General features: G+C 31.2%; 1 protein-coding gene across 1 annotated transcript; it reads right to left on the bottom strand.

The window, feature by feature from the left end:
* Positions 1 to 615: 615 nt before the first annotated feature.
* On the bottom strand, positions 616 to 5,773 carry LOC147806219 (uncharacterized). The gene is made up of 2 exons (XM_087149600.1): positions 5,535 to 5,773; positions 616 to 3,991 (listed from the first exon to the last, which is right to left on the bottom strand). The coding sequence occupies exons 1-2, from the start codon at positions 5,771 to 5,773 to the stop codon at positions 616 to 618; spliced, it is 3,615 nt and encodes a 1,204-aa protein (XP_087005726.1).
* Between the last annotated feature and the right edge of the window lie 18,297 nt (positions 5,774 to 24,070).

The raw sequence follows: 24,070 nt of genomic DNA, 5'->3' as shown, positions 1-24,070 counted from the left end.
AAACCTTGTGGAAAGGGAGTCTATCAGCCATGGGAATATCCAACAAAATGATTGAAAACAATATGAAAAATGAAAAAGGATTTAGAGGTATATTTACTATAGATATGTTACCTAAAAAGATAAGAAAATTTGAAAACGGAATTATAAATTTAGATGTATCTACAGGTCCTGGAACTCATTGGGTTTGTTATTATAATTTTCAATTTTTAAGCAAAAACTGAAGAAAACTATTTCTATATTAATTAAGGTAAGTGCTACTTACCCCGTTCTCCAGGACTGCCACATTTTGGAGGGTAATAAATATCAATTTGCTCAGTCATAAAAGACTAACATGTTTTAGAGACAATCACTTTAATAACGAAATATAACAAACAAAAAAGGATTAACAATTAAACATCTAATTATCGTACGGAGCTAAACATGCTTGTTCACAGATTGAGATCAAAACATCAACTGGTGGCGCTGTGGGCGCACCAAAACAACATGCGCAGAAGTGGGAATTCTCGACAATCTCCCACCTTTGGATTCGAAGAAATATTTTCGAATCCAAACAGAATTCTTAGTCTATATGGTCCATCTGAAAAAACTAAACAAATAAAATTATTAGCAAAATGGTTACACTTCCAGCGGAAAAAGTCTTTGTATAGGTCTTAATAGTTTCCCAGATTGGGTCTTAAGTTCCACTAAACGGATTCTCCCATCCTTTCCTGGATAAGTCCTTTCAACTTTGGCCAATGGCCAGAGTATTCTTTTATGGTTGGAATCTCCGATTAGCACAAGATCTCCTTCTTTGATAGACGACTCCCTTTTAATTTTAGAATTATCTTTAAGCAAACCTAGATATTCAATTCTGAATCGGTTTCGCAGGTCTTGTCGCAATTTTAACCGATAAGAATATCTTTTGTTCAATTTTTTTGAATCAATTAGGTCAAGTTCAGGAACACCAATTTCTTTAATTTCCTGTAGAAACATGGATGGCGTGAGCGCTGACAGATCTTCGGGATCTTCTGAAAGATACGTTATAGGACGGGAATTAATTAAACTTTCCGCGTCGCATAATACTGTAGCTAACTCTTCTTCATTCAAACAAGCTCGTCCTAGAACCTTTCTCAGGATGCCTTTCAAAACTCCTATTAATCTTTCGAAGAAGCCTCCCCACCAAGGGGCAGAGGGAGGATTAAATTTCCATGAAATTCGTTTCCTTGAAGCAAAGTCTTCAATTTCGTTCCAATTAATGTTCTTCAAAAGATTTGCCGTTCCCACAAGATTTGTTCCATTGTCAGAGTATACAGTGGACGGGTGTCCTCTGCGAGCAATAAATCGGCGAAGGGCCAAGATGAAACAATCTGTTGACAGGGACGATACTACTTCGAGGTGCACCGCTCGGTAGATGGCACAAGTGAAGAGTACCACCCAGCATTTTCTATCTCCTTTTAAAAGCAGAGGTCCGCACAGGTCGACACCTATAATTTCAAAAATAGCTGCGTCTCTGACTCGATCTTCTGGGAGTGGAATGCTTACGGCTTCCAATGGCTTAACCGAGAATCTTTTGCACTTGACGCAATTTCTTACGACGCTTCGAATTGTCTTTCTGGTTTTAATGATCCAAAACGACTCTCTGAGGTGAGACATCAAAGTTTGAACACCGGCATGTTTCAGTTCAATATGTTTGTCCATTATTAATTTTTCCACCAAATCATGCTTGCTAGGCAATAATATAGGGAATCTAAAAGTTTCTAAGTCTTTTCTCGATGTTATTCTTGTCTCAACTCGTAAGAGACCATCGCTGTCTTTCACAGTTCGAAAATTTATCTTTCCATTAAAAGATTCTCTTTGAATTTCTTTCAAAACGAACTTCTCAGATGCTTCGATCTCTTCTACCTTCAATTTTCCCTTCTTTCTGTCACTATGATTTCTTAGAGTATTTTTATAAAATCGGATGACGTAAGCCATGATTCTCACAATTTTATTGAAGGAAGACACATTTTGGAAGATTTCAAAGGTATTAGTTGTTAAATTTGTGGCTGAGGATATAGTTCGTTTTCTTTCTGAAAGAACTACTTCAATATCCGGAGAAAGTTCACTAGCTGGCCAATTCTCGAATGGCAGTTTTAACCATTGGGGGCCCTCCCACCAATGGGATTTCAATAAATCTTTAGAATTACATCCCCGCGAGGGCAAATCTGCGGGATTATACTTTCCTTGAATATGTCGCCAAGCCTCCGGATCCGTAAGTTTTCGAATTTCATTGACTCTGTTAGCAACAAAAGTGGCCCAGTTATCTTGCTTTTTAATCCAGTATAAAGCGTTCATTGAGTCAGTGTAGAAAAAGGTTTGCACATTCTTCATATTCAAATCATCTCTTACAGTGTAAGCGAGCCTGGCTCCAATGGTACACGCGAGAATTTCTAATCTAGGAATTGTTATCGATTTTAGGGGTGCTACCTTGGATTTAGCCTGTAAGAGTTGACAGTTAACTATTCCCCCTTTAACATTTCTAATAAAAATTGAAGCCGCGTAAGCCGATTTGCTCGCGTCTACGAAGACATGCAGAGTAGAATTTTCATCTAGATCAGGTGTTTTTCTAGGGATTTCTATTTCTTTCAGATATTTTAATTCATTAGCCCACTTTAGAAATTTATTCCTCAGATTATCCGGAAGTCCTGTATCCCAATTAATTTTCTCCTTCCAACATTCCTGCAAGATTAATTTAGGAACTAGTGTGACAGGACTTGTAAACCCAATAGGGTCAAAAATTCGGCTTAACATAGATAATACATTTCGTTTACTCGGAATGGGTTGATTTTCCTCATTTATCTCACAAGATAAAGTATCCCTGTATAAATTCCATTTAAGGCCCAATACTGAAACGATTTCTTTATAGTTATCTCCAGACAAGTTCAAAATTGAGGTTTCCTCATCACTATCTGGCCGATTATGTTTCCAATCCCTTAGGTCAAATTGTGCTGAAGCCATTAATTCTTTAGACACCGTAATGAAAGAATTTAACTCGTCAATAGTGTTCACACTTGCAACACAATTGTCCACATACATGGAATCTTTAAGTTTTAAAGCTATGTCTCTCTTGGTTTCATCTACATTCTCTAAATGATAATTTATAGTCGCGGCGAGTAAAAATGGACTTGCATTTACGCCGAAAACTACACGACAATGTGAATAAACAATTAGTTTCCCTGGATCACCTCCCTCCCACCATAAGAACCGCAGATATTTCTTATCTGAGGGAGCAACGTTTATTTGTTGGAAAGCTCGACGAATGTCCGATATTACCCCAAATTTCCCCTGACGAAATCTGTTAATGAGTTTTGGGATCAGTTCTAAATTATTCGGCCCTTTCTCAACGCAATCGTTCAGCGATACAGAATTTCTTTCCTTAGCAGACGCATCAAAAACCGGTCGGATTTTAGTTGTGGAGTACTCTTTAAATACTGGTCTATGCGGTAAATAATGACCTTTATCTTTTGTCAGTTCCTCTGAATCAACGGGTTCAATAATTTTTTCGGCTACCCAATCTCTGAAGACGTTTTCATATTCATGTAAACAGTTTCGTTTTTGTAACGCCTTTACGCAAGACTTTAACCGTTTTTCGGCAAGGTTTCGATTGTCCGGTAATTCAGGATGAACCTCTAACCAGGGGAGAGACACTTCATATCTACCTTCTTCATCCCTTCTTAACGACCGAACAAAATGATCTTTCGCGGCTTCCTCAATTTCTGATCTCGTTTGAGAAATATTCGGTTCCGTAATTCCCAGAGAATCAAGTGACCATAAGTCACAAATATTTAAGTCAGTAACATGAAGTGATAAAAGCACTTCATTCGTTATAGGACTTTCTCCAGTTCTTCCCATTAAGGTCCAACCGAAATGCGTATTCATCGCGACAAGGCCATTCGTTATATTTTTAATTTCTCCAGTAAATAAATCTCCAGCATAATCCGCACCTATTAATCCGTGAATTTCATTAGCATTCCTATCAAATAAACATAAAGTTTCATTCACGGTTACGTCACTAGGATAAATTCCGTGCCCTTTTAATTCCTTCATAATTTCCCTATTGTCCAATTTTGGAATCGGGGTACAAATTGTCTTTTGTTCCAGTACATTTAATGTATAAGTAAAACTATTGTCCACATTACTTAAATTAATCGTGTAATTTTTATGTGATTCTTTTTTCTTTAACCCCCCGAACAATCCATGCACAACTGTTTCCTGCCCAAGACTCTTTAATTTTAACTTACGCGCTGCAAATTCCGATATATAACTACAAGAAGATCCAGTATCAATAATCACCCTAATCAAATGTTTTTGTTTACCTCCCGAAACACTTACAATGAGAGTTTGCAACATTATTTTTTCTCTACTAGAAGAGTTACTTAAAGCACAGGCAGTATCAGGTTTCATTTGGGAAAGATCAGAATTATTCCCCTTCCCCCCTGTTTCTATCGAATTTATTTTTCTTTTCCCCATACACATTATACTGACGTGTCTGCCGGAACATATCTCACATTTAACGATAGCCTTACAAGTAGAGGAAAGGTGTCTTTTTTTTATTTTATCATTTAAGCATCGGAAACAAGAGCCAGACCGCTTACAAATGTCTATTTTTTCTTCCAAACTCAAATTATTATTCGTGCAAGAAGCCGAGTAATGTTTATGAGATTTACAAAACAGACAAGTCTCTTTCTCATTCTTCCGATCTTCAAAACACTCATTAATTAATGCAGAAGCCGATGGCTGGCGCCTACACTCCTTCTCAGTAATGTGAGGATTCATTCTAACATGTGTTTTGATTTCCGAAACAGAAGTATTCATATTTAAGAAAGTCATTTCTCTGGCTTTTAATTGAGATGATAAAAAAATCGATTAGCTCATCAATTTCAGAAACAAGAGGATTTTTTGTTCTTTTGTTGAATTCTAGTAGTAGATCACGGGGCAACAATTTGGTTAAAATGGGAACTAGAATGTTCGAATAGCTATCTTTTTTAACAGATAAACTTTCTAAACTTCTAATGTTCTTTTGTATGTGATTAAAAATGTTCCTGAAGTTTTTTACGTCATTAGAGTTTTTTAATGGGCATGTATGGAGTAGGTTTTCAATGTGTACATTAATCAAAATATTTGTATCGCCAAATTGTTGCTTTAATAAATCAATAGCGTGATCATAATGTTCCGCGGTTAATTCTAAACCATCAATCACATTAAACGCAGGACCTCCTAAAAATGATCTCAAATAAATGAATTTATCAAGTTTACTGAGGTTCTTATTCTCATTAATTGAAGAATTGAAACAATTCCAAAAATTTAACCATTCAGAAATTTCTCCGTAGTACTTAGGAATAGTTAATTTAGGTAACTTTATGCGTTCCCTTTCAATGGTTTGAATGTCACTCTGATTGGGACTATTTAGAGAAATATTAGCTTCTTGAAAGGAATTATTTAAATCAAGTTCTTTGTTTAAATTCTTAATAAATCTTAATGTTCTAAATTTTGTTTTAGTTATTTTTTCTTTGTACTCTTCTATACAGTTAAATTCCTCTTCCATATCCTCGATTTTGATTAAGCCCTCAATCTGAGAATCAATAGTTTTTAATTCCTCGCTTTTTTCACCAAAAAGTTCGAGTGATTCTTCGAGATCATCCACACTTATGTCCGGTTTTAGAATGTCAGTTTCGATTTTAGTAATCATCTTTGTCACCGAAGCTCTTACAAAGCCGCGTTTCCGTTTCAATTTATTCAATTCTTCTTCAGACATTCTGTAAGTGTGAGTCAATTTATAGTTATTCTTAATTGCTAATCTTAATTTCTTTTAATTGGTGTTTAATGTCTTATTTCAAACATGCAACATTTCGTTATCAGGTAAAAGTCAATGAATGTCAATAATAGTTTATTACCGTTTAATGGCAGTCCCTGTTCGGGCGCCAAATTTCAATTTTTAAGCAAAAACTGAAGAAAACTATTTCTATATTAATTAAGGTAAGTGCTACTTACCCCGTTCTCCAGGACTGCCACATTTTGGAGGGTAATAAATATCAATTTGCTCAGTCATAAAAGACTAACATGTTTTAGAGACAATCACTTTAATAACGAAATATAACAAACAAAAAAGGATTAACAATTAAACATCTAATTATCGTACGGAGCTAAACATGCTTGTTCACAGATTGAGATCAAAACATCAACTGGTGGCGCTGTGGGCGCACCAAAACAACATGCGCAGAAGTGGGAATTCTCGACAATAATGATCCAAAATATAATTTTGTTGACTATTTTGATCCTTTTGGAGAATATGAATATAACAATAGAAAAATAAAAAATGATTTTCTTCCTCAAAACATACTAGATATAACGATAGTTTTTTACAAAGTCCGAGTTCTGTAAGATGTGGTTTCTATTGTATGAAATATATAACTGAAAGAAATAAAAATAAATCTCCTATTGAAGTTTTATATTCATTTACTCAAGAACCTAGAAATTTAAATGAAAAAATTGTTCTTTATAAATGAAGTATATTATATTAGATTCGAAAAACGTAGATAAATCTGAAGATTTCACCATTGAGTATTCGAGACCTTTTCATTTTACAGAGATAGCTCTTCAGTCTTTTTCAATGTATATTTCATGGAATAATATTACGGAGAAAAACAATAAATTTTCATACTTTGACGGAGCCAAATGGGAAGATTTTATTATTCCAAATGGTCATTATAGTATAAGAGGTTTGAATCGTTATATGGTAAAATATTTTGGAAATGATTCACCCATATTATTTGGAATAATTGAAGAAAGACAAAGGTTTAGTATTAAACTCGAGAAGAATTATAAAATTGATTTATCTAAAAGTGAATTGTACAAAATTTTAGGATTCGAACCCAAAATATATGAAGAGGAAGAGCAAGAAGGTAAATTTATTGCTGATATAGCTAATGGTAATGATAATATTTATATTCACTGTGATATAGTGGATGGTGCTTATATAAATCAGTTTCAATCTCAAGTTATTTATTCTTTTACATCATCAAATCCTCCTGGAAGTTTATATGCTAAAGAATTTGATAAACTAATATTTTTTCCGGTTAAATCTGATTCTATTAATCGAATTAGAATGAGAATTACAAATCATAGAGGTGAAATAATTGATTTAAATAAACAAGAAGTACAGTACAAATTTATTACTAAATAAATGAACAAACATAGATTATATAGAAAGAGTAAAAAAATACAAGGAAGAGGCTTCTTTTCAGACTTTATAAGTCCAGTTGTAGAAGATAAATCTAAAGAATTTGTAAGAGAAAAATTGAATGAAATATTTTCCAAAAATAAAAAACATGGTGCTGGATTGAAATTTTTTATTCCTAAATAAATGGATAAAATTTACGATTTGAAAGACACTAGTTATTATTATAATAACGACGTTGAAAGTTTTGAATATAGAGAATTAAAAAGTGAAAATAGAAATAATATTCATGAAAATGCTACATATAATTTCTTTATCAATGATACAAATGCTAATATTTTATATTCTGCAGGATATCTGCAACAAGAATTAAAAATTGTAAAAGGAGATGGGGGTGCAATAAGTAATGAAAATGTTACCCTAGTGAATGGAGGAGGTCTCATAAATTCAAACAGGTTGATCATTGGAAATACTGAAGTTGAATCCATTATAAATTATAAAGCCATTATGAATCAAGTATTAGGGATGATACACTTCACCCCTGATTATTCAACATCGGAAGCTACTAACATGTTCTTTTATGTAGATACAACTGATTCTGCAGATAGAAGCAATTTCAAATATAATGGAAATCTGATAGAAACTACCAAAATAACTGATTTTTTAAAAAACCTTAAACTAAATGAAAGTTTTAATGAAGGATTTTCAAAAAGATGTAAATTTACTAAAAATAGTCAAACAGTAAAAATATGGATTCCTTTAAAGTATATATTTGATTTCTTTAACGAATATAAAAAAGTAATGACAGGTTTCCAAGTTAAAATAGAAATTCAAAGAAATGATAGTAAAAATATGCTGTATACAGATATTCAAAATCCAGATTTTAAGGTTCTTGATGAAGATTTATCACTTTGGTTACCTTATGTTAGATTTAAAAATTCAGCATCTGTAAAATTCAATGAATTAAAATTATCAAATACTTCTATAGAAATAAATTGGGATCATTATAACATTATCAAATCAAATGTATTTTATAAAAATTCCAGTGGGTCTTATTCTATTCCCGCTACATCTGATGAAGTTTTGAGTTTATATGTCATTCCACAATATGAAGAAAGAAATGAAAATATGAATCAAAATAACATGATGTTTGATCACTTGGATATGATAGAATGTTGGTTAATGATTAATAACATTAAAGTTCCCACTGTAAGTTATATGACGGACTTTAATAAAAATGATTATAATCGATTATATTATGCTCTTTTAGAATCAGGAATGAATAATATAAATTCTGAAACAGGTTGTATGATAAACTATTCAAATTTCAGTAAGTATCCTATAAGTTGTTTCAACTTGGCAAACCATGAAAATTATACGAACTTAAGTAATTTAATGATTGAATTCAATTGGAGATTGAGAAATAATACTACTACAAATTATGTTTTTTACTTTATTTTGAAAGAAAGAAACAAATGCTCCTTGAATGTATGTCAACTCAAGATATAAAAATGATTAAATCTCTGAAAACATAAAGGATTTTTTTATTTTAATAAATGGCCACTTATTATCCACTTTACGACGATGAAATAAAAGAAGGACCTTTAGGACCACCAGGTATAGGATTTAAATTAACGAATGATGGTAATTATGATATGGAAAGTAAACTTTTAAAAAATGTTTTACATCCTCAGGAAGATAATGATTCTTCAACTAAAAAATATGTAGATGATTTAAAAAATAAGTGTTTGATTCGTAATAACGGTCATTATAATGCTAAAAATAAATGTATTAGAAATATAGTTACTCCTCTAGAGGAAAATGATGCTTCAACTAAAAAATATGTCGATGAATTAAAAGACAAAAGTTTAATACATGATGAAAATAATTTTGATGCTAAAAATAAAATCATATCAAATGTAAAAGAACCTGAAAAAGAAGGCGATGCTGTTACCAAAAAACATCTTGATTATTATTGTATACTGTGGGATAAAATTAATAGAAGTTATTATGCTCACAATCAAAGAATATCGAGTGTAAAATGGCCCATAAATGATACTGACGTTGCTAATAAATATTACATTGATAATAAAACTTTTTGTGCTACCACAGATAGACTTGTTCAGTTTACAGGTGTGGGTTACAAGAAGTTTGAATTCAACGAAACTACTTCAAAACTTTTAGATTCAAGCTTAAAATTATCACAAAACATGTATATGAAAATTACCATCTTTTTAGCCTGTGACAAAATGAATGAAAAGCCTAAAATACGTTTAGAAAAAGTGAAAGAAGTACTTCTTGATAAAGAGATAAATGTTAATGAAGATGCAATAACTATGTTTACGTATGGAAAGTTAAATGAAGTTTTAACATTATCAGGGCTAACAGGAGGAGGCTGTAAATTAAAGCCTTATTTACATATTGAAAAGATAAATTTTTCTTCTTAATAAATGGCCAATGAAATTAATTGGAACGACTTTTCTAGAAAGAAACTTTCAGAAGATGTAATTATAAGTTTAGCAGATTATTTAAAATGGGAATATGTGTTTCAATTTTCTGAATTATCTGAAGTTTTAATCGAACGATATGTACAGCCAGATGATTGGTTTATAATTTCTCAATATCAAAAACTCAATGAACCTTTTATTGAAAAACATGCCTCTGATGTAGATTGGGAAAAAATATGTAGATACCAAACCTTATCTATCCGTTTTATTGAGAGACATTTAGATAAAGTGACTTGGTATGAAATATTAAGATTCCAAAGATTGGATTTAAGATTTATAGAAAATTATTATGACCGTTTAAATATGAATGTTGTATCTAGATATCAAAAATTATCAATGGACCTTATAAGAAAATTTCAAGATTATGTAAATTGGGATTATATTATACAATATCAAGATATTGATAAAGACTTTGTAATAGAATTTGTTTCTAAAATAGATTTCTGTCTTTTAATAAAAAATAAAAGTAATATATTACCAGAAGAATTTTATAATTCAAACAAAGAAAATATAGTTTGTATACTTCTTGCGGAAATTTGTCATAATACACGAGTACCGCTATATGAACCATTAAAAGAATAAATTATTTAAAAAAAAATATTTTTATTTTAATAATAGTTTTTACTCGCAGTAGATTATTTTTTACTCGCAGTAGATTATTTTTTAATTAATAAATGTATTCTAAAATTGTAATTAAAGACTATAATGAACCGGATGAATTTAAAGATCCAAATCAACATCCTCTATTTCCTATACATCCCTTTAGATTAATTTTTCCCAGTCGTAAGATTGTAAGAGAGATAGGATGGGTTCATTTAAAATTACCAATCGGTGAATATATTGGCGTATTTACACCTAATTGTGAATTGAATAATCAAGAATTGAAGATTGTACGTAAATGCACTTCAGAAGTACACGGATTAAGATTTAATAGAAATAAGAATAGTTTATGGATAAATCATCAAGACGTAAAAAATTATATAAATAACCTATATCAACTATATGGTGATACATTTGCTTATAAAGGAGGTATTTTAGAAAAAGAGATATTAGATGAATTGAATATACCATCTATTGACATTGATGTACCTAAATGTACTAAAATTTTAGGACCTGGATGTTCGTTATACAAGTGTATGTATTACAGAAATTATATTACAAAAAATGTTCTTAAATAAATGGAAGAATTTAATGACCTCAAACGATTTCTTGAAACATACAAATTAAATGAACTCGAGATAGGTAAATATAATTTAATATCGTTGAGAAAAATAAATACAAAATACGGTGACTCTATTGTAGCTAGATTAGAAGTAGACAATGATGAGAAAGATTTTTATCTCTCGAAATGTCATGGTGAATTATCTGATAAAGCTATAAGAAAAATTAATAGTGGAAAATATATTTTTGATTTTAAAGGTAAAAATAAATATTACGATTATGAATTACATGTAAAATAAAAAACGATATTTTAAATAAGGTATAAAAATAAGAATTTTGATTACTAAAGTCATATAAAATACAGGATTATTAATAAAATAGAAATTATTAATATAAAATATAAGAATTTTTAAATATGCTGATTTTGTTTAATATTTCATATAAAAATGTAAAATAGAGGTCTATTTTAAATTTTTTTAATATAAAAATAAGAAATTAATAGTAGTATATAAGGAAAGGACAAAGTGTCCTGTAGCCCCCCCCCCCCATATACTACTTCGGTCGCTGTTCCAGCAATTCTGTACATGTTGGAGGAGCGTGAGGAGGGGGGGAGATCGTGAAAAGAATTCCGTGTATAAACCGGGCAGTAGCACTTGACCTTAAAAAAACATCAGTGCAGGGTATACCGGGCAAATGTATACCGGGCAGTGGCACTTAACTAGACCTTGTATATATTTCAGACATTTACCAAAAGTCTAGTCAACTAAGTGCCACTACCCGGTATACCCTGCACTGATGTTTTTTTTAAGGTCAAGTGCCATTGCCCGGTATATATTTGCCCGGCATACCCTACACTGATGTTTTTTTAAGGTCAAGTGCCATTGCCCGGTATACGCTACACTAATGTTTTTTTAAGGTCAAGTGCCATTGCCCGGTATATATTTGCCCGGTATACGCTACACTGATGTTTTTTTTAAGGTCAAGTGCCACTGCCTGGTATATATTTGCCCGGTATACCCTACACTGATGTTTTTTTAAGGTTCAGTGCCATTGCCCGGTATGCGAATTGACAAAACATACCGTAGATTATAAACTTGGCGATTGCACGTGGAATTGGCGATGGATTACGCGTAAATGTGGTGGGAGAACGAAATTACATTAACCTAAACAGTGAAATTTGATTTTTTTTCTCCTCCTCGACTAGCCATGATGAATAAAAATAACTCATTAATTCATTTTAGTAGAGAATTAAAAAAGAAAATAACCTTTTTATTCTTAGACACACGTTACAAATAAACTGTATTTATATTTTATTAAGCGCAATAATTTATATTTTATAAAACGATCTAGTTTTTTAATACAACAGATTTAATTTTTTTTTTACAAGAATTGTGTTTGTGAAGAAATAAAAATAATTTATTAATGAACCAATCACAAAAAATAACGTAACATTTAATACCATGTTTTATTGGAACGCTATTTTGAAGAATTAATTCTATTTAACTTTTATTGTGAGAAAACATAACCTGTTTTAATTTAGTGATTTTCTCTGTTAAATCAATCTTGATAAAAGAATAATGTAAACTTTTTTATGAACATTTTTTTTAGAAATTAACAAAGACATATTATTTATTAGAAAAAAAATTGGAGTATTCAAAAATGTTATCACGCTTTAAAGTAAAAATTTCTTGCAAATGAAAAAATCGATATTTTTAAAATTTTGAAGTAATCGGAAATTCGCGTGAAAAAAGAAATTTGTGAAATAATTTCAAGAAGGGAAAAATGTACAAATGAAGGGATTTTTCTTCAATGACCTATATCGCGTTTGTTTTATTACTAGAAGCATTTATTATAAAAAAATATTTATTAAATAACTTTTTTTCAATGGGATGAGATCTTAAACTTCGTGAAAAATTGATTCAATTCCTTAATATATATAAAAGTCCGTAAATACTTCATTTATTATGGAGGTCATAGATACCTTGATACTCTTTCAGTATAAGAATAATGAATGCACAATTAAACAATAGAAAATGCACAATTTTAAAAATATATTTTATTTACATATATTGTGTACAGGTTATTCTGCAACGATCATACGTAGCATAAATTTATAGATTCCTAAATACTGTTATATGAATTAGGCAATTAAAAACATAATTAAAAAAATAACAGAATTAAAAAATAACATAATTAAAAAAATTTTCAATCTTTATTAAAAACTTTCTGTTGTCAAGTATTAATAATAATTATAATTTTTAACAACTTTTTTAAACAGAAATTTTTAATTCTCAAACTTAATACTGTCCTTCATATGAAAATATCCGAAAATTTGTAAAAGAAAAACTATATTTTAAAATTGAGCCATTGGCAACAACAGAGGTCAGATGTATATACTGAATTTAAATAAATTATATATTATAGAACTCACATTTAGGACTTAGATCAATTTATTATCAGTTCATAAGAGTGTTTTTTAATAAATAAATGTAGTGATTGTTTGATTTATAATTGTAAGTCCTGAGTGTTTAATGTTAAGTTATGTTTCCTTTGAAATAATTTTTGAACTAATCAAAGCAGGGCGACATTCATTTCAACTTAAAATATATCAACTTAACTTTCAATAACTATAGATAAATAAGAAACAAAAATTAGATAAAAACTTTAAATGAAATACTTTTAGAAAAATACCTACTAAATAAGGTTTAAATAAAACGCAATCACTTCGCCTGAGTGATTTTGTAAGGAATTCTAAACTTTTTAATTTTACAAGTTAGGTGAAAAGTAAATATCTTACAATAGTGGTAAGGAATTAAGGAAATTCTAAATTAAATGAACATTAAAACATTGAGTGCAAAAAATTTTCAATTAACTTAAAAGTTCACTGGAAAGTTCCCAACATATGGTGAAATGCGCAAAAAGTAAAGTTAACACTAAGGGGTCCTAACATTGCATTGCTTTCCTGACCAAACTATTGGGATAATATTTCCAGATTGCGGCAACCCCTATATACTGGGGATCAAAAATCCGAATACGCAGCAAAAAAAAACAAAAAAAAAAAAAAATTTCTCAAAGTAGGCTCGTTTTAGTGTCTGATTTCCGAACTTAAAATATATTGTCTGCTATAATTAAGCGGCATATTTGAATTCAGCCTCTCGATCCATTAAGATTGAGTCCTAGAACGTAAACATCTGATCATTAGATCAAAAGTTTGTTTTAGATTTTTGTTTACTGCTCACTGTACACTAAAACGTGATTTTTTTTCTTTTGAAATTTCGATTTCAATGCCATTACTTCGATCTCCTTCGGGTTGTGCTTACTTTATAAATTTAATCTCAACTATATTTTTCTCTTCACTTTTAAACTGTAAAGACTTTTTCTCCATTTGTAAATTATGAAAAAAATTATTGGTCTGATTGCGTAAACAGTTAATTCATTAAAATTGGGCATTCTCAATTAATTCCTTTCAATAGTCATTTATATTATTAATAATTATTATTTACACAAAATTATAATGAGGGAAAGTTTGATTAGAAATTTAAAACTTTTTTACTGCTATAATTAGGGAATTTCTATCGACAAAATTCAAGTAATTTTTTTTTTCCGGAGCAAAATGCATTTTTATTTAAAAGGGAACAATACTGACTTAATATTTATGCCATAAAAGACTCTCTAATCGCTAACACCGATGACAGGAGAAATTTTCAATTTTTTCTTTTCCACAAAAAGTTTAAAACTTAAATTGTTGTTCTTTAATTATAAAGCAATCGTATAATATTCTCGTATCATGTAAAACTTTATAACGAAGTTACTTATCTACCGTTTCGCAGTTATAAAATGAAATAATTATTAAATTATACTTGCATTTTAAAATGTAATACTTAATTGTTCAATGAATTTTACGATTATTATTATAAAACTGCGTATACTGAACATTTCAATTAAAATAATTAGCACAAAATAGCTGCTAAAAATTCTCTTAAACATTTATAAATATTATACATTTATAAATTTCAGCTTTTCGCATTATTGCTAAATAATCTCTACGTCGAAAAATATTTAAAGAATTTCATATTAACAGAAAATTAAATAAAATTTTAAAAAAAATTGTAAATGGTTATCGAACAGAACCATTAAGTTTAATTAATGAGTATAAAATTGGAAACTAAGTCTTTGATAAACAATAAAAAAAAATTTAATCTTTTAGGTAAACAAACTTTATTATAATAATCATTTCATTATTAAGGATTAAAGGTTATTGTGAAATTATTAGTTCTAATTAGTGGATAAGTAGGAAAAGAATTTCACTACTCGAAATACATTAAATGAAAGTTATGAAATTATAGAATATGTAATAATGTGTAATTTTTCTATCTTAGTTCTATTACGACCTTTTAAAAGACGCTAATAAACACAATTTAGTCAACAGATACAAACGATTATGTCAGCGCTGTAACAAAAAAATACGCTTTATATTTTAATTGATGCAGAAGAATCAAATGAAGACCCGCTTAATTGAAATGTCGCACCCATATTTAATTTGTTGAATGTTATGCGATACCGAAAACAAAACAAAAACATGAGCACACAGCTGTTTGGCGATTTGCAAGAACGCTCCTTTAACGCCAATAGAAATTTTCGCCAACCCTTTGCAATCTACGGTATGTTTTGCCAATTCGCGCCGGTATATATTTGCCCGGTATACCCTACACTGATGTTTTTTTAAGGTCAAGTGCCATTGCCCAGTATACGCTACCCTGACGTTTTTTAAGGTCAAGTGTCACTGCCCGGTATACACTACACTGATGTTTTTTTAAGGTCAAGAGCCATTGCCCGGTGTACGCTACACTGATGTTTTTTTAAGGTCAAGTGCCACTGCCCGGTATATATTTGCCCGGTATACCCTACACTGATGTTTTTTTAAGGTTCAGTGCCATTGCCCGGTATGTATTTGCCCGGTATACCCTACGCTGATGTTTTTTTCAGGTCAAGTGCCATTGCCCGGTATATATTTGCCCGGTATATGCTACACTGATGTTTTTTTATGGTTCAGTGCCATTGCCCGGTATAATTCTCACATTTCATACTTTGCCTAAAGACATCCAGCATTCTATACAATGCCGGCGTTTCATACTTTGCCGGTCACATACATATATTAAGATCTAACTAACTTTAAAGAAAAAATAAATTTAAAAACAAAAGCAAAACAGATAACAATAGTAAAAACAAAGACATAACGAAAAAATTCAACAAATTACATATTTTATGCGAATTCGAAAATGACAGCAAACTTCGCAAAAAATAAACATAAAAAACAAATGCGAACGGTGACGGTAAACCTTTGAAATTTAGCCAATACGCCAAGGAAGCGAACAAAAAAATCCCCAATATTCTCAGTGTAATTACCCTCTTTCCCTATTTTTACTCCTCCGACGAAACTCTAAGTTTTTAATATTATGGAATTGTTCTTCCCCTAGTCGCTAATCGTATGTGAATTTGAATATTCACTGGCGACGGAGGAATCCGATTGGTAATACGCTCTACAACTAAAAATTCAAGGTCGCGAATAAATGTTCCCTCCTTGTTCGCAATAGTTGCTGTTACAGATCTCTGCAATGGTAAGGTGACATTTCCTAAACAAGATACTCTTAAATTAGTTTCATTGTTGGTAAGGCCGCACGCTTCTACGCATTTTTGGCTCACAAAATGGCTCATGGAACCATTGTCCAATAGCACTCTAACTGCCACAAAATTACTTGATTTATTTTTAATTAATGCTTGTGCAGTACTCAAAAGAACAGTCGTCGAACGATTTTCAATTTTAGCTGCGCAATTAACCACCTCTAAATTATTCTTTGTTTGAGCTACGCGTTCAGAAGAAAAAACTCTGGCATGTACAACTAAACCTCTACTGTCTGCGCCATTGCAATTGTTGTTCTGACCCTCAGCGAACCTCCTCGAACTGCTATTGTCAATTTCCCCCTCAAAACTCACAAAATCTCTCTGAAAATGGATCGAGTTATGATGTCTTTTTTGACATTCCTCAGACAAAAACAATTTTTTACGCTATGTTTTCCAAAGCAGTTAAAACAAAGTTTATTTTGTTTAACTATCTGCAGTCTTTCTGGAACTGACTTTTTCTCATAAATCGGACATTGGTTCAAATTATGTGATTCATTTTTGCATTCATTTTTGACTACATTTAAAATCCTTATTCCCAGTTGTTCTAATTCCCGAAAAAAATGACCTAACGTTCGTCCCTCTTAGATTAGAATGAGAGCACTTAAAGTTATTTGACACTACACCTACAGGCTTGTTTTTTGGCTGGTAGAACACGTCACACAATTTTGGGCCATTTCTGTTGGCAACATCCAGCCTTCCCCTATTTTTATGCTAATATGCATAGCAGTTTCACGGTCTAATGTTGAAAAAAGCTTATCCGAAATAATTAACTGTTTTAATTCCTTGAAAGTCTTAACATTTCTCATTTTTAAGTAATATTCCCAAGCTGTTGTAAGCCTTGGAGTAAATTGCGTATGGGACTCACTTGCTTGTCTAACTGCTTTCCGAAAATTTTCTAAGCACTCACTTGAGCAGTAGGCTCATATTGCTTCACAATCGATTTTAATTTTTCGTAATCCGAAATATCATTATCCTGAACATATGTCAATATGTTATTTGCGCTTTCGCCCAACAAGATTAACAAAATTTCCGCTCGATACAATTTTGGTACGCTTTTTATTTCAAACGCCAATGATTCTATTTTTTATAGTTTCGTCCACATTTTTTAACGATTCTTTTCTTAATTCCGCTAATTTTAATTCAGCTTGAATTCGTTCTAATTTCAATGTTTCGATTTGAACATTAGAAGCCTCTTCACTTTTTCTTTCTTCAATAATTAAATTAGTGATATCCGAAACTAAGGTAGCGTCACTTTTATATTTATCACTATTTTTAATGACATCCATTAAATCAGAGATTGTAGCATTTTCGTCAAATTCCTCGCCTATCTCCGAACATATCAATTTTAAATCACTTTTGCGCGCACCCTTAAACATTTTTACTTGTTTAAAAAACACTCAATTAACACAAACCCTACTTAAACTGAGGGCAAAAAACAATAACCGCAATGCATCAAATGGAAAGAGAATGCAAAACGAATGTACCTCTTTTAAGTTTTTAAAACGAAACTTATAACTTCGATCGAAGAGCACCTGCTTTCACTAGTTCGCCATATTACACGTACACATCAATTACTTCTCCGTCTCGATAGCGACCAGATGTAGAATCTTTGAGCTGGTTCGAATGGTAATATATTAAAACTCGTTAAAGTTCAGACACAACTCTAGGACTGTAACTTCTCTTTTATTTTGCATTATCAAGAATTCTCAAGAGATATACAACAACAAACAGAGCACAAACTCAAAGAAGAACACAAAACAATTGGTGAGAGGCCTGACAATTGGCGAGATATCTTCAAAACATCGCCACACGCATACAGTAATAATAATTTAAAAAAAACATGAATATTAATAATAGAAAGAAATTATTGCAGAAATATCCTTTCTTCCTTCCTCAATGGCACGACAGCCCCGGGTGGGCCCTGGCCTTCTCAATCAACTTCCTCCAGGCCTGCCTCCGCCTGGCAGTTGTCTTCCAGTTTGAGACTTTTAAGACTGAAAAGTCTCTTTCCACGCAGTCGGCCCATCTCAGCTTTGGTCGACCTCTGGGCCTTGATCCGATGGGCTGAGCCGAAAAGATTATGTTTGTCGAACGCTCTCTGTTCATTCGAATGATGTGACCAGCCCATTTAATTATTTGGATTTTTACATACTTGACAACAACAGGCTCTCTAAGGGCCCGATAGAGTTCTGAGTTTGAACGTCTGTACCAAGTACCATCAACTTGTTTGCCCCCAAAAATGGATCTTAGGATCCGACGTTCGAAGATTCCCAAGGAATTCTCATCTTTCTGTGTTGTTGTCCAAGTTTCTGAGGCATATGTTAGGATAGGTCTGATTAAGCATTTATAAATTAACAGTTTAGTATCTCTTTTTAGTAGGTTTGATTTTAAATATTTTTTTAATCCATAAAAACATTTACTTGCACTATTGATTCTTCTTTGTATTTCGGGTGCGATATTGCCATTAACGTTGACTTCAGAACTAAGATAAACAAAACTGTTTACTTTTTCAAACTTGTATTCACCAATTTGCAAGTGAGTTGTAGAATCAGTTATTTTGGTGCATTGCATATACTTGGTTTTCTCCTGGTTAATAGTGAGATGCATTTTTTCTGCCTCTTTTTCCATGGATAGAAAAGCTTGCTTTAAATCAGATTGTGTTCGCGCTATGCCCTTATGAAAAAATCGAGGTATAAATGAGGTATAAACGAGGTATATTTTAAAGGTATAAAGGAGGTTGTTGTTTAAATACGTCGTAAAGGTTGAAAAGGGTGCAAATGAATACCTCAAAATCAACCTCAAATATACCTTAAATATACCTCCAGAGGTATATATGTTTCAGCCTGAAGTATATTTTTTTACACTTGTGGAAGTATTTATTCAACAACCTAAGGTGTGTCATTTTACACTTCAGGTTATTATAAATCAACCTCAGGTGTATTTTGTTCGACTTCAGGTAATTATTTTTCAACCTCAGGTATATAATTTTATGCTTGTAGAGGTATATATTTATCAACCAGTGGTGTGTCGTTTTACACTTCTGGTTGTTATAAATCAACCTCAAATGTATTTTGTTCTACCTCAGGTAATTATTCTTCAACCTCAGGTATATAACTTTATGCTTGTAGAGGTATATATTTTTCAACCTAAGGTGGGCCATTTTACACTTCTGGTTGTTATAAATCAACCTGAAGTGTATTTTCAACAATTGGAAAGGTTATTTTTAATTAGCGCCATGTGTTCCATGTTCTACCTTAAGTTATTATTTCGTAACCTCAAGTATATATTTTTGTATTTTTAGAAGTATTAATTTATCAACCAAAGACGTTTTTTTTAGCTCTTACGAAGGTGAGGTGTTATACGGACCACCTAGTTTATTAATTTTTAGACTCACTATATAAAAAATATAATATATATATAAAGATATTATATATATTATATGAAGAATAATGTACATTACATTTTTTTCACTAGTAGAGATCATTTATCAACCTGAAATTTTTAATATTAAACCTTCGGCAGTAATTGCTTCTTTTGTTAAGCTATAAAAGAAAGTTTCAAATGCATAATTCTTCTATAATTTTAATAGATTGATTTAAATCATCTTAAAATAACACTTATCCAAATTCTACAGTTAGTAAAAATTATTTATGGGAACTCATACTCGTATTATTTGAAGATAGTTGTCTAAGGTGCTTGAATTTTTAAAGCTATAAAACTATAAATTTAAATAATTAGTCAGCTGAAATTCAAAGGACTTTTATTTAAAACTAAAATTTCACTTTTTTTGCAAACCAACAAAATTATTTTAAATACTGTTTCCGTCTACATGTTGAAACTTGTAATTATTGGAACCTAAAAGGAAAAAAAATATAAATTAGTAAGAAAGTCATATTTACAATAATAGTGGCAGGTCTTAAAATATTAGAAAGTATTTTTTTTATCATTTAAATTAACTGGATAAAATTAATTTTCCTTTTCAGATAAATATCTTCTGCCATTTCTATTCAATCCTCGTAGCTAAAAAGCATGACATGTATCACAGCCGCAAAATAAAATACACTGAAGACAGTTTTACCATTAACAACATTTACAGAAATTCAAATATACAGGGTGTTTATAAAGTCTCGGACCCATTTTGATGTTTAATAACTCATAAAATAATAAAGATAGATTAAAATTAATAACATAAATGGTTAGATAGACTCAAAAACTTTCATGAACCTTGTCAATGAACTTCCACGTGTGGTCCCCTTCGTCGCACGGAGAATATCAAGTCGATAGTCAATTTCACGCCAGGTAGCGGCAAGCATGTCGGCATCCACAGAGGCTATTGCTGTTGTAATTTTGGTTTTTAGGCCATCAATGTTCGACACGATCTTCCTGTAAACATTGTCCTTTATAAATCCCCAAAGAAAAAAGTCCAGCGGCGTTATATCAGGTGATCTGGGTGGCCAAGGAATTGGACCTCCTCGCCCAATCCATCTTCCTGTAAAATGGTCATTCAAAAAACTACGAACGATGATACCCCAATGAGGTGGTGCACCATCTTGTTGCAAAAAGACACGTGACTGAAGCTCTTCTAGTTGTGGAAATACGAAGTTTTCCAACATGTCTAAGTATACGACTGATGAGATTGTCTTTTCTGTAAAAAAGAAAGCTACCTCTCGTGAAATTGACTATCGACTTGATATTCTCCGTGCGACGAAGAGGGCACACGTGGAAGTTCATTGACAAGGGTCATGAAACTTTTTGAGTCTATCTAACCATTAATGTTATTAATTTTAATCTATCTTTATTATTTTATGAGTTATTAAACATCAAAATGGGTCCAGGACTTTATAAACACCCTGTATAATTCCAATCTTATTATGCAATTTTAACACTTTTTATTTTTCTATACATCTGTAACATTATGGTACTTGTAAGTTTAATAATTAGATTTCCTTCCCTTTCTTTTTTAAAAATCTTTAAACTCAATAAACCTAGTCTATATTTTTCAACTTTTTGTCAGACTTCATGAAACTAGCAGCTTTTTTTAAAATTTTTGACGCTGATTCTGAGAAAGACTTATGTTATTGTCAATCACATCAGAGTTTCTTAAAAAATAGTTATTTTAATAATTTTTAATCAATGTAATCAAGAATCTACAATCGTTTAATAAATTAAAATTTTAAAGTTATGTACCAATTTTTATTCTTTTTTTACACTCAATCGAATAGAACAAATTACAAGCTGATAAGGAGCATTTATTTTAAAGTTGTGAGTAATTTTATGTGAGGAAAATGTCTAAGAGAGAATGATTTGAAATAATACTTTTAAAATAAGTTGAGTATAATATCTCCTATATAACTTATAATACCGAGCAGAATAAAACTAATAGTTAGTTGTTACAAGCACTTGTTTAAATATAAATACACATCCCATAGGATGAAACTCTAAATAATGCATATTATGCAACAATAAATGTTTTTATTTGCAATTGATTTTATTCAATTCAGGATTAAAATTGCATACTATACTGACTTATTTCTAAAATATTTAAGATTTCCGAAATTCGCACATTTTTGAAGTAGTGAACCATAAACAGCTACATGAAAAAGCTCATAACCTTGAAACAAATTGTCATATAAACTTGAAATCGGATTTAATTTCATTCTGCCCAATATTCTAATAAGTAATAACAATCTGCTTAGTAAATAATTAACGTGGGTAAAATGCGAGAAAATAACATGTAGTGAAAATAGCAGTTTTGTGATCAAACATGAAGAAGTGAGCTAGTACAGTTACTAGTTTTCAATTATCAAATATCTAGCAAACTATTGTTATCAACAATTACATAAATTCTATAGTTTATTAGGAGAGATTACTTTTTCTTTTAGGTATAAATTCAGAACTATATCATTGGGAAAGGCTGAGCAGTAGCTTGCTTGTCTCTTCTTCTGCGCCGCCGTGCATGTGCTATTTACAGCCTAGGCCATCTCAGTAATATCAGGGAACTGTGGATAAGCTCCGTAAATATATATATATATATATATAAACAATAATATAAACTTTGCAACAAATATCCAAACGATAAGCATACAGCTATAGTAAAATTTCAAAGCAAAATTGCTATTTTAAAAATCTTTCAATTTTCAATGATTTATTTATAAGAGAAATTGTGAACATTTTTCTCAATTAATCAGCGTGCATCCTGCTACGTTAGCCTCTAAGAATATCCTCCAACTTAAATTATTTAAGATCAGGACGCGTCGTTAAAACAAAAATAATAAAATTTAAGTTTCAAAATTGAAGCATATTTGATTAAAAGTGATAAAACTAAATTAATAAATGTCAAGCACACTTACCGAATTTCGAATAGACTTTCGATTGTCAACACACACGCCATTTGCCGGCTCGCATGGAACTCTGGGTAGTGAGTTAGTTAATATGAAGTGTACTTTAAGCAACCTTAAAACAAGCTTAGGTATAAATAAAATGACTTCAACACCTCAATAAATACCTCACTCTCTTTAGTTGAAATAAGGTATATTTTTTTATACCTCATAAATACCTCAATATCGTTAGTAGAAAAAAGGTATATTTTTTATACCTCGTAATTACCTCACTCTCGTTAGTTGAAATAAGGTTGATTTTTTATACCTCATAAATACCTCTTTTGTTAGTAGTGTATGAGAAACAACCTCGTATACCTTAAAAATCATCTTATCAGTCTGGATGATTTGAAGTGAATTTAAAACAACCTCAAAATAAGCTTAGGTATAAATAAAATGACTTCATATACCTCAATAAATACCTTTTCATCGTTAGTTGAAATAAGGTGAAAATTTTTATACCTCAAAAATACCTCTTTTGTTACAAGTGTAAGAAAATAAACCTGGTATACCTTAAAAATCTCCTTATCAGTCTGGTTGATTTGAAGTGAATTTTAAACAACCTCAAAACAAGCTGAAGTATATATAAATCAACCTCGTACACCTTAATTACAACCTTTACGAGGTATAATTTTTATTGCTGTTTTCTCTGCAACCTTAAATATACCTCAAATATACCTCAAAAATACCTTAATACCTCAAAAATACCTTAATACCTCAAAAATACCTCAAATCAACCTTAAATATACCTTAAATTTTCATAAGGGTGATGTCAATGTCATCGGCAAGTGCGAACATTTGGACAGACTTATGAAAGATATGTCCTCTGGTATTGATTCCTGAATCTCTGATAATTTTTTCCAATGTCAAATTGAAGAGTAGGCATGCCAAAGCATCGCCTTGCCTTACACCATTTATTACCTCCATTGGTTCCGAGAAGTCATTTTGGATTTTAACTTTCTGCATGGTCTTACACAGTGTAAGTGTGGTGAGTTGTACAAGCTTGTCCGGGATATTGAATTCTCGCATAGCTTCAATGAGTCGCTTCCTGTTTACACTGTCGTAAGCAGTTTTGAAATCCACAAATAGGTGGTGGGTACCAATTCCAAATTCCCTGGTCTTTTCCAGAATCTGTCTTATGCAAAATA

This window comes from Parasteatoda tepidariorum, chromosome 8 (assembly GCF_982258835.1).
Source record: "Parasteatoda tepidariorum strain Cologne lab strain chromosome 8, Ptep-v5.0, whole genome shotgun sequence".
NCBI classification, from domain to species: Eukaryota; Metazoa; Arthropoda; class Arachnida; order Araneae; family Theridiidae; genus Parasteatoda; species Parasteatoda tepidariorum.
This window is presented reverse-complemented; position numbering and strand designations above follow the sequence as displayed.

Coding starts and splice junctions, on each gene's coding strand:
- LOC147806219 (XM_087149600.1), bottom strand. CDS start 5,773: ATGTCTGAAGAAGAATTGAATAAATTGAAACGGAAACGCGGCTTTGTA. Junction 3,992..5,534: donor GAATTTAACTGTATAGAAGA/GTACAAAGAAAA, acceptor TTTATTTGATAG/GAATGCTAATGAAATTCACG.